The sequence below is a fragment of the Aulostomus chinensis genome, chromosome 17, assembly GCF_037954235.1.
Source record: "Aulostomus chinensis isolate RoL2024-O1b breed Wild chromosome 17, RoL_Achi_v1.0, whole genome shotgun sequence".
Lineage (NCBI taxonomy): Eukaryota > Metazoa > Chordata > Actinopteri > Syngnathiformes > Aulostomidae > Aulostomus > Aulostomus chinensis.
Genome location: NC_141336.1, coordinates 6151868 through 6162096, shown reverse-complemented (window position 1 = coordinate 6162096; position 10229 = coordinate 6151868). Strand labels below are relative to the sequence as shown.

Here is a 10229-nt window from a genome sequence, read left to right as displayed (position 1 = left end):
AGCTTGAGAGGAAACCTGGGTGGGCTTTATGAGTTGTGACAGGGCTTGTATGTGTTGTCAGGGTTTATTAAAAGAAGATAACATAAGTTAACATGGATTTGTTGTTGTTACCCCTGTAGGAATCACTTACCTCAGCTTCCAAGGCTTCATTTACTCCGGCAGCTGCAAAAAAAGCTGTCCACTTTTAACCCTGTGGGCCCTTCTTAAACTGACATCATGTTTTCTAAAAAATTTTGTGATAAAAAAAACCCTTCAGACTACTGAGTAGACAGAAGCGGGACATCACGCGTTATGAACTTGACAAAAATAAATTCTGTCTCCATTTGCTATACACTTAGTGCCATCTGTTGTTTGCAAATGAAACTGCAAAGTGCTATAAATCTTAAAAACATACTTAATTTATTTTCAATTCTTGACTTTTTCTCCATTTTAATAAAAGTCATTTTTCTGCACTTCCAAACGCTTCACCTCCAGTTCAGTTGGACGATGCTGAGGAGGGTTCACTCCTTGGGTTTTCATCATTAAACCAATTTTCATTATTGTTCTGGGGTTTACTGATGTGGGGTTATTATGAGGCAGTAATCCAGTGTGAGTCTTAGTTTCTGTAGATGTGGGCCAGAATATTTTCTATGCAGAATATCAGAAAGCAGCAGCAGCTTTCACTGTGTCTGCGGAGAGGTTTTTATCTACTAAACATACACACGCCTAAGAAAACAATTAGGTCCTTCGTACTTCCTACAAGTCACACTCCACAGCAGCTCTTCCAAATTCAAAAAGATGATCTCTGCTGCTGCGTAGTACTACAGTGCGCAGAGATTTGAAGGAAGTTCTACTTTGGGAAAATGTAGAGCAAAAACAAACATGTAATGTAAGGATATTACATTTTTATTAAAGTGAGTGTTTATTTGGTGGATGACACATATTTCCTGTGACCCCATCCGAAGCAACGTGTGTTGTTAGAGTGCAGCTGCCCCAAGCTCTCTGCATAGATAATGTTCTTGCCCACATCAACTCCACCCAGATTACCAGATGTCATCCTGTAACCAATTCAGAAATAAAACTCATCATCTATTATTGCTTCCTTCCTTTTTTCTGGTTAGAAACAATGTTCTTCATCAATTTTGGAGTGACTGCTATTATTTTGTCCCTACTAATCCCTCAGACTGTGAAAACAGAGCTGAAATCTTGCTAACATGCAGAAATGAAAAATACTACATAAAAACACAATTTATTAAATATCACATGAAACATATGTATTCAGTCAGACTGTTAGTAAACTCAGTGCTTTAAGTTGAACTTATTGTGCGTCACAACAGCTTAAGAGCTCGTCAGTTTGGATGTTGTTTAAGAACCCGGAGTGTCCTGTCAGACAGCATATTGACTTCCTGTTTGAGCCATTACACGCTGACCTCTTGGAGTCTCTGGACCACGGTTGATGCCACCTTCCTGTAAGCCTCCGCCTGGACAGACAGACACACATGAACACAGTCATAAAACAACATCTCAATGTACCACTAGAGCTTTTTTCATTGAAGCAAAGCAAGAATGGAGGCAGCATCAAGACCTCAGGGCTATCAGGCAAGGAGACCACCACCGGCTGACCTCTGTCTGACATCTCTCTGATGTCCATGTGGAGGGGAACATCACCTGCAGAAACACAGAACGTCTGATATTAAAGGTTTGATTTGTAAGGTGATCAATTTTGCTGAACCAGCTACTGATGAGCTGTCTTGTCTTGTTTCCTACAGTGATTTATCCAGATCACTTTCAGGATCTCATCAACAGGAAGTATCACCTATTTGGGATGATACACAAGGTTGGCAGCTGGGCTGGTGGTTAACACTCAGCTCCTTACAGTTTATTTAGCTGAGTTTTTTTTCGAATCAGACAACTGCCTGTATGGATTACAGCTGTGACAGTGAACCAACACAGTTAAAACTAAAACTGCATGTTAGAAGATGCGCAAAATCATCAGGTCATGGTTCTATATGGGCTCATCACTAAACAAATTCAATACAAGTGACACTGTTCAATATTTCAAAACAAGTAACACTGTTAACTGTCTGTTTTATAGCTCCCTGCACAGGGACCACAGATGTAAATTAGCTTTATAGCTAACTCTGGTACTAGAACTGTCCTGTACATGGCCCCTGTCAAATAAGCTAATAAACTAAACTAAACTTAAAAGAGCACACAACATTTTTGGGAAATACCATTAATATCCATTATCCCTTGAGCTACACAGGCATACAGATGTCCTTCTTTCCTCTGTGCTGCATTAGGAGGCTGAGACCCACAGAGACCAGCTTCACTGTGCTAAGCTAACAAGCAGTCAGCAGGTCTCTGTGGGTCTCAGCTCCCTAATGCAGCGCAGAGGAGAGAAGGGGATCAATCTTCTTATCTTGCTCTGGAGATGACAGACAATAAGAGCATTAACCAAGAAGTTTCCGTGTTCCCTCGGCAATCTTGACAACAGCAGTTTCACTAACTTGCAGCTCTGCTCATCTCACCTAAGAACTTGATTCCCATGGTGTTGGCGAGCTGTCGGGCCCCGTCAGAGCCAAAGATGTGGGTCTGATGGTTACAGTTGGGACACTGGAAGACGCTCATGTTCTGTACCAGGCCGAGCACCTTCAGCAACAACAACAAACATTTTCACCTTCCTGCAGACATCCCCTTGTTAAATGTCACTCTGCATATTAAAAAACAAAACAAAACTGCTTGATACAATATTTTGTCTGTTAATGACATCTACTGAACTCAGGCCAGCTCCCCCAGGCTTTTTATAGCATAGTATCTCTCACTGAGTCACTTTCAAGCCATCACCACACTTCTTTTCACACAAAAATATTACCGGCACGTTCACTTTCTTAAACATCTCGGCTCCTCGCCGAGCGTCCAGCAACGCGATGTCCTGTGGCGTTGACACAATGACAGCACCTGCAGATCAAAACACAGACATGAAACTGAGCAGTTTGTGACAAGGAGGAAATGTGACAGGAGAAATTCAGTAGAACAGCGCTGCGTCACATGTGAAGCTGACGATGATGAACAGGAGAAGACCCGACCCCTGACATGAAATCAGCTCCCCTAATCTGTTACTGGACAGTGGATGGGAGAATTGATCCTCCTGTTTTTTCACATTTTTAACAACCAGTTTGATTTTTTTTTAATTTTTGGACACTAAAATATTTTAGAAATTGAAGAGTTCTTAAGGGAAGAGGTTTGTGATATTTACAGAGCCTAAATTACTATACTACAAAATGTGAGAACTAGGTCAAGTTTCAGGTGAGGGTTCGGCATGTAGTAAGATGCTACACAATGCATGATGTTATTTACCTGCCACTGGGATGTTCTGAGTGATTGACAGTTGGACGTCTCCTGTCCCAGGAGGCATGTCGACTACCAGATAATCCAATGACCCCCAGTCCACCTTAACACACACAATCATCTTTGTTGCTGCCCGCATTTCTGGAGCATCTGGAGAGTTACTCAAGTCAAACTAATGTTAAGTATTGCTAAAAGATCAGCGTGCTGTTTTTCAATTCAAAATTGAATAAAATGGTGAGATTTCCAGCTGCTGCTCTTCTGACTGCAGAAATGTCATTTTTAAATACCTCGTACACACTGGTCACGTGATCCAGGAGTCCAATTATCCAATAACATGTTATACAGTGGTGGACAGTATTGAAGTAGATGTACTTCAGTAGTTTACTGTACTATTCACCAATGCTGTTATACAGTAAATGCAACAAAGAAGACTCAAATTTTGCACGTTTTATTCTATCTGATATAAATACCAAGATCCCCATAGAGCATTCAGATTAACATCAGACCAAAAGTTATTGTACCTTCTTCTATTATCACCATATCATCAGTACAGACCTCCCTCTTTATTTAAAACAGGCGGTATGCGCCTCAGAGGTAGAGAGGCTGTCCAGCAACTGAAAGGTCGCTGGTTCAATCCTCACCCCGGGTGACCATATCGAAGTGTCCTTGAGCAAGATACTGAACCCATAGTTGCACCTGATGAGTAGGTTGAGGCCTTGCATGGCAGCCTTCTTCCTCAGTGTGTGTGTGTGTGTGTTTGTGCGTGTGTGTGAATGGGTTAATGAGATGACATTGTAAAGTGCCTTGAGTGCCGCTAAGGTAGAAAGGCGCTACAGAAATCAGAGTCCATTTACCATTACAGGACTGTCTCTCAGATGAAGGAACCTTCCACATCAAGGCCACCCAATACATACAAGAGTAGTCATCAGGTTTGATCAAGTGATTGTTCGGGCAAAGCACTTTCTGAGTTTCTCACATGTCTGAGTAGCCTCTCGATGGCAGACATCACCATCAGCCCCCTCCATACGATGGGGGCCACGTCGTCCACCAGGAAGCCCATTGACATGCTGTGAGAGATGAGGGGGAGGATAAAAGGAGGGGTCAGAGCTGATGTGATGACTGAGGGAAGGAGGCAGATAAGAGCTAATGGTCCTGACGGAAGGACTCACCAAGGAATGCCATAGTTGGTGAGTGGGATCATCAGATTATCTGGACATAAAAAATTCAAAAGTTCAGGTCAGTTTTAGAAGCAGAAGCTTTTTAAACCCTACTGGTGGGCGCTGAATTAACTGTTCATCTACAGGAGACAGCAGAGAACCAAGGGTGGATACACAAAGATAGAAGTTTGATTTAAAAAAAAAAAAGTGGCTTACTGTCACTGAGATCCGGGTTTCCCTTCAGGTTCATTAATTTGGGGATCGATGGACCATGGATATCAGCATCCAACAGGCCGACTGACTTTGACTAAGAGATGAAGAAGAGGAAAAGAGAAAAAGACCAACAGGTATCAGTCAATAAATATTATTAAACAATACAGTAACAGTAGTACATCTTATTCTCCTCAGAGGAGGCAAGAATAAGCCAGGATCTTGCAATCTACTACTTGTTCCAGCAGAGGCTGCTGCTTCTCAGTAAACGACATAATGCTGTGTTTGTGTTCAACTAACTCGCAAACAGTTGCTTATTTTGTTATGCAGCTACATTGTTAGTCATTTAGAGTTGTGTTTCCTTCATTCTGGTGGTTTAAACTCCAATATTCACTCTCTTTTTTTGCTCCCTATCAACTCCTGAGGAAAATATTTGGCTCTTTACTGGTTAAATATTTACCAGACCATACAATTTCGCATGAAGCAGTTAGTATTTTGATAACTGATTAATCCTTTCAGTCTTTTTTCAAAAAATGTCCCACATTTCCTGCTTCCAGCTTCTTAAATAGGACTTGCTGCTTTTTTCCATTCCTGACATTCAGTGAAGAATTTTAGACTGTTGGATAAACAAAAGGAGCTATTTGAACACGTCACTGTGGTGTTTGGGCATTTCTGATGAGCATTTTTAAAAATTTTCATGATATTTTATGGACTGCATCATTCATCATGGAAATAATCTGCATTTATTAGGTTAATAATAGGCGAGGAGAGCCATCTTGAGTTGCTGATACTCCTCTGTTCGTTCATCACTTCTTAAGCACTTTAAATTCTTTCTTAAAAAGGCTACATAGAAATGCGGCAAGAAAGACGAGATTCCTTACCAGATCATTGGCCAATAGTCCAAGCGCCAAGTTCACTGAATAGACAGAAGCACAATCATTTCACACTTTTGACAATAAAGACAAGTGAACTTTTCTGCTGCTACAGTTAAAAACGTTCCTCTTTTGTTTTCTGCTGCCTTGAGAGACACATTAACCACAGAAGACAAGATAAGAGACTGAACTATTATGCAAGTATTTTAGATGTGATGGCCAAGGAACCACTGGAAGCACTGGAGCCAAATATGTTGGCAAGAAAGAAACGTATCCAGCATTCATTCCTCCACTCTAGAGATGTGAATGCTCTGTTGAAGAAGACCGATGAAGGACAAGTTCATGTATCTTCGTACCTGCAGTTGTGGACTTGCCCACGCCACCTTTCCCTGAAGCCACCACAATGACCTGTTTGACCCCAGTGATGGCCCTCTGTTTGGGAAGACCTTTAGCCATGTGCTGCCTCTGCCTCTCCTGTAAGGCCTTTGGGTCTGCCGACCACTACAATGCAATAACAACAACATAAATGTGCACAGTTGAACCATTTGACTCTTTACTGTCTACTATGAAAAGGAGGATCTCCGTGTGAGTACAGAAGCCTAATAAAATACGACAAGCAGTTTGCCAAAAAGAAGTTTTCATCAAAAGGTGAAAAATCTCATTTAAAATAAACAAATGACAAGACTGCTGATATAAACAATATTGAGCCTAAAAATTTAAATTTAACTTCAACAAATAAAGCTTCATGTTCATGTTCATGCACCCTGCAGCCACAAATGTTTTAGAAAGCATCCTTAGAAAGACAGAAGTGCAGTGTTGTGCGGGAGACGTTTGGGAACAAAAAAGCAGGTTTCCTGTATCGCCTTGCACAGAAAAGGCCTGCTTGACTACACCTAAAACAAAAATCCTGATTTTTACTTGAGTCAACAGTGAGATCACGATTATGTGATTGTGACTGTCTGGATGTATCACACTTGTTCATGTATTATTGTTTCTTATTGAGTTTTACACAAAGCTGAATAGGTTTTGTGTCCCTTGTTGAACAGCCAAACATCATAGTGTAAAAGGAAGCATGACCCGTCACTGATTTGTGCTTTGAAATGTTATACAAATACCTTACCTGTAGGAATTCTCTGGTAAATTGTTAATTGACTAGCAAATATAAAAAGGCTTGACTCATTTAAGAAGGGGTTCGGCTTATACCTGATCCGTCTAACAATATAAAAGGAGTCTTCTCCCGTAATTCATTTCTTCATAAAGAACGAATCATTTGTGTTCTAGTCAATACTGTTACAATACTGCTATTGCTAATGCCTGTGTTGCATTCTGGTATTAGAAAGGAATAATATCAACTGATAAAAGGAACAATAAAACAACCTATTACGTGAGCAGTACTGAGTGTAAATGTAGCTCAGACTGTCAGGTACGCAAGAATTAATGCCGCTTCCGGTTACTGTGGTTAAGTAACAAATCCGTACATTACGACACTCGCGTGTTAATGTGAAAATACTATATCCTACATGTTTTATTCGAAGAAGAACACCTAGTATGATTAAAAACACAATGTGCTAAGAGTAGTTTCAATTTCGTTTTACTATTTTAATCTGAATACATAGTCGCACTTCCGGTGTTGTTGGTCATACACTTTGTAGCTGACAAGAAGCTACAAGCTAGGCCAACAGAGGCTGAGCTCTCTTCATTGAAACAGTCCATAATCTTACCTGGCAGCGTATAAACTGTACACAGCACGCAGGTGCGACTTTTATTGTTTCTTCTATTCCAAAAACTGTAGATTTATTGACGGATAGCCGCAGTAAACGGGACAATTTCCTGCATGTTAACTGCGCCATGTTGAGCTGTTTACACCCCTCAACTCGCTTTCTTGATGCGCATCCACATTGCGCAGAAAGCGCATGTGACGAACGGCCAAACATTGAGGTTGTCTTGTGATTTGACTTTTAACATTTATTTTTGTGAATTTTGAATAAAAAGTACTAAAACGAACGATGAGCAAATACAAACAAAATTAAAGGCGAGCAATGCGCAACCTCATGTAAACTGGATGAAGATAAAATAAGAGATAAGATAAGATAAACCTTCAATCGTCCCACAATGGAGAAATTTAACATCGTTTCAGCAGGAGAATTTTACATAAATAGGATGAGAAGATAAATAAGAAGGGTGTACAAATGTACAAAAATAAGTAATATTTAAAAGTAATACACAAAAAGTAAAAGAGGAAGAAGTATGTACAGCAGTGGAGTATGTACATCTTAAATATAGACCACAATTTTACTTAACTTAAAACTTTATTTTATATTTGTGGCAAAACGTGCTAAAACTTACTGTAAAAGCTAACAAAACTATTAATGATAAAAGTGGTAGGTACATTATATTAGCAGATTTCTTTCTTGGGGAATTTGTATTAACAGGATATTAAAGGTTCTACTTCTGACATCAGACAGTGCAGTGTCATCCATCCATCCATTATTTATATCGTTTATCCGTTAAGGGTCAGGGGGGCTTGAGCCTATCTCAGCTGACCTCCGGCGAGAGGCGGGTACACCCTGGACAGGTCGCCAATCCGTCGCAGAGTGGAATGTCAACGCAGACAGACAGACAGATAGATAGATAGATAGATAGATATATAGATAGATAGATGGATGGATGGATGGATGGATGGATGGATGGATAGATAGATACCTTATCAGCTAATCAAGCTCTGGACTGTAGTCTACAACAGCTGTGGTCATATTGAGCTACCTGAAAACTGGTAAAACCCATCATTCTGCAGACAGGTAAGAGATCTCATTGGATGCGGTCCAAAAAATATAGAACCTTTCAGTTTTAATGTCTAGCATAGGAATATGTGAGTGAGTCATATTTGTACTTGCCATGAAAATGGGGCCCATATATCATATGGCTAATTTATGTCTGTTGCTGGTATTCATGCTTATGTGGCTGTAAAATTCAGTGAAAATATGACATTGAGATTGTATGTGTATGATGAAAACTTAGTGTTTTGACATATTCTGTGTTTAAACACATCATTGTCACACAGATTAAAATAGGTTATAATTCCCAAACATCAAACACACAGAACTGGACATTTTTTTCATCTGTTTTATTGCTAGTACAGGTTTAATTAATTCTAAAACAATGAACTAAAAATAGACTGAGCGATCACTGATGCACAGAGTTCCAAGTTTTACACAGAAAACAGAAGAAACTTTTTTTATGTGTTATGATAGGAACTGAACTCAACTCACGAATCTGAGCTGCTCTCCACTTATGAGAGGGACCTTGATAATGTCAGTGCTGTAGACCCTCCAGCTGCCTTAGTTCAGATATGTGAGTATATGGCCTAAAAAAAAAAAGGGAGGATGCCTCAAGGCTGACCCAGGGCATATGGAGGGAGTATATCTCTCAGCTGGCCTGGGAACGCCTCAGGATTCCCCTGGAAGAGCTGGTGGACGTGGCTGGGGAGAAGACAGTCTGGGCTTCCTTGCTGAGGCTGCTGCCCCACTGACCTGGACCAAACCGGCTAAGCGGAGGACGGCGACAACAAATTTTTTTTTTTTTTTTTACAACAAATCTGATTCACGGGCTGCACGGTGGTGCAGTGGTTAGCACTGTGGCCTCACAGCAAGAAGGTTCTGGGTTCGAGTCCCAGCTTGGGCGCGGTATCTTTCTGTGTGGAGTTTGCATGTTCTCCCTGTTCCTGTGTGGGTTCTCTCTGGTACTCCAGCTTCCTCCCACAGTCCAAAGACATGCAATTTGGGGACGAGGCTGATTGATACTCTAAATTGACCGTAGGTGTGACTGTGAGTGTGAATGGTTGTTCGTCTCTGTATGTTGGCCCTGTGATGGACTGGCGACCTGTCCAGGGTGTACCCCGCCTCTTGCCAGTAGATGCTGGGATAGGCTCCAGCCCCCCCGGGACCCTTACTAGTAAGGAATAAGCGGAAGACGACAATGGATGAATGGATCTGATTTAACGATTTAACCCCCCCCCCCCCCCCAACGAGTCCTGGTTCGGCACAGGATCTTTCTGTGTGGAGTCTGCATGTTCTCCCTGTTCCTGTGTGGGTTCTCTCTGGTACTCCAGCTTCCTCCCACAGTCCAAATACATCAAGAGGGGATGAGCCTGATTGATACTTTAAATTGACCGTAGGCGTGGCTGTGAGTGTGAATGGTTGTCTGTCTATATGTGTTTTTTTTTTTGTTCATTTGTTATTCTGTTTGCCAGGATTGAAACCTTGTAAATGAAATGTGAAAGTGTGTTTGTTGAGAAAAATGTTTTGAAACAATTAAGTGTTATTTTTAAGAACACACATCTTTATTTTGAAACTTTTTTAATAGCTGAGTTTACTACACAAAATTTTCAGAAATTCAACCACACAGATTATTGGCAGTGTTCTCTTGCAGATCCATCCACCCATTTTCTTCCGCTTGTTCCTATTAAGGGTTGCGGGGGGGGGCTGGAGCTACGGGCAAGCGGCGGGGTTCACCCTGGACAAGTCGCCAGTTCATCGCAGGGCCAACACATAGAGACAAACAACCATTCACACCCATGGTCAATTTAGAGTATTCAGTCAGTCTAGTCCCCAATTGCTTGTCTTTGGACTGTGGGAGGAAGCCGGACTACTGGAGAGAACCC

General features: G+C 41.1%; 1 protein-coding gene across 2 annotated transcripts; it reads right to left on the bottom strand.

The window, feature by feature from the left end:
- Window positions 1-425: 425 nt before the first annotated feature.
- On the bottom strand, window positions 426-7453 carry nubpl (nucleotide binding protein-like). Of its 2 annotated transcripts, none has more exons than XM_086182284.1 (11): window positions 6690-7011; window positions 5926-6070; window positions 5579-5613; window positions 4704-4794; window positions 4500-4539; window positions 4307-4397; window positions 3340-3433; window positions 2855-2940; window positions 2511-2631; window positions 1565-1647; window positions 426-1460 (listed from the first exon to the last, which is right to left on the bottom strand). In XM_086182284.1, the coding sequence occupies exons 2-11, from the start codon at window positions 6023-6025 to the stop codon at window positions 1398-1400; spliced, it is 804 nt and encodes a 267-aa protein (XP_086038410.1). In that variant the 5' UTR covers window positions 6026-6070; window positions 6690-7011; the 3' UTR covers window positions 426-1397. The 2 variants fall into 2 exon arrangements, with proteins under 2 accessions (XP_086038410.1, XP_086038409.1); XM_086182283.1 differs by lacking the exon at window positions 6690-7011 and adding an exon at window positions 7291-7453 and having other exon boundaries at window positions 430-1460.
- Window positions 7454-10229: the final 2776 nt, after the last annotated feature.

What these genes read in the sequence shown, in the direction of transcription:
- nubpl (XM_086182283.1), bottom strand. Translation starts at nt 7,419, where the DNA reads ATGGCGCAGTTAACATGCAGGAAATTGTCCCGTTTACTGCGGCTATCC. An exon ending in TACAGTTTATACGCTGCCAG is followed by an intron (nt 6,071 to 7,290) that starts GTAAGATTATGG and finishes ATTGCATTGTAG; the next exon opens with TGGTCGGCAGACCCAAAGGC. An exon ending in TCGAGAGGCTACTCAGACAT is followed by an intron (nt 3,434 to 4,306) that starts GTGAGAAACTCA and finishes GTGTGTGTTAAG; the next exon opens with GTGGACTGGGGGTCATTGGA.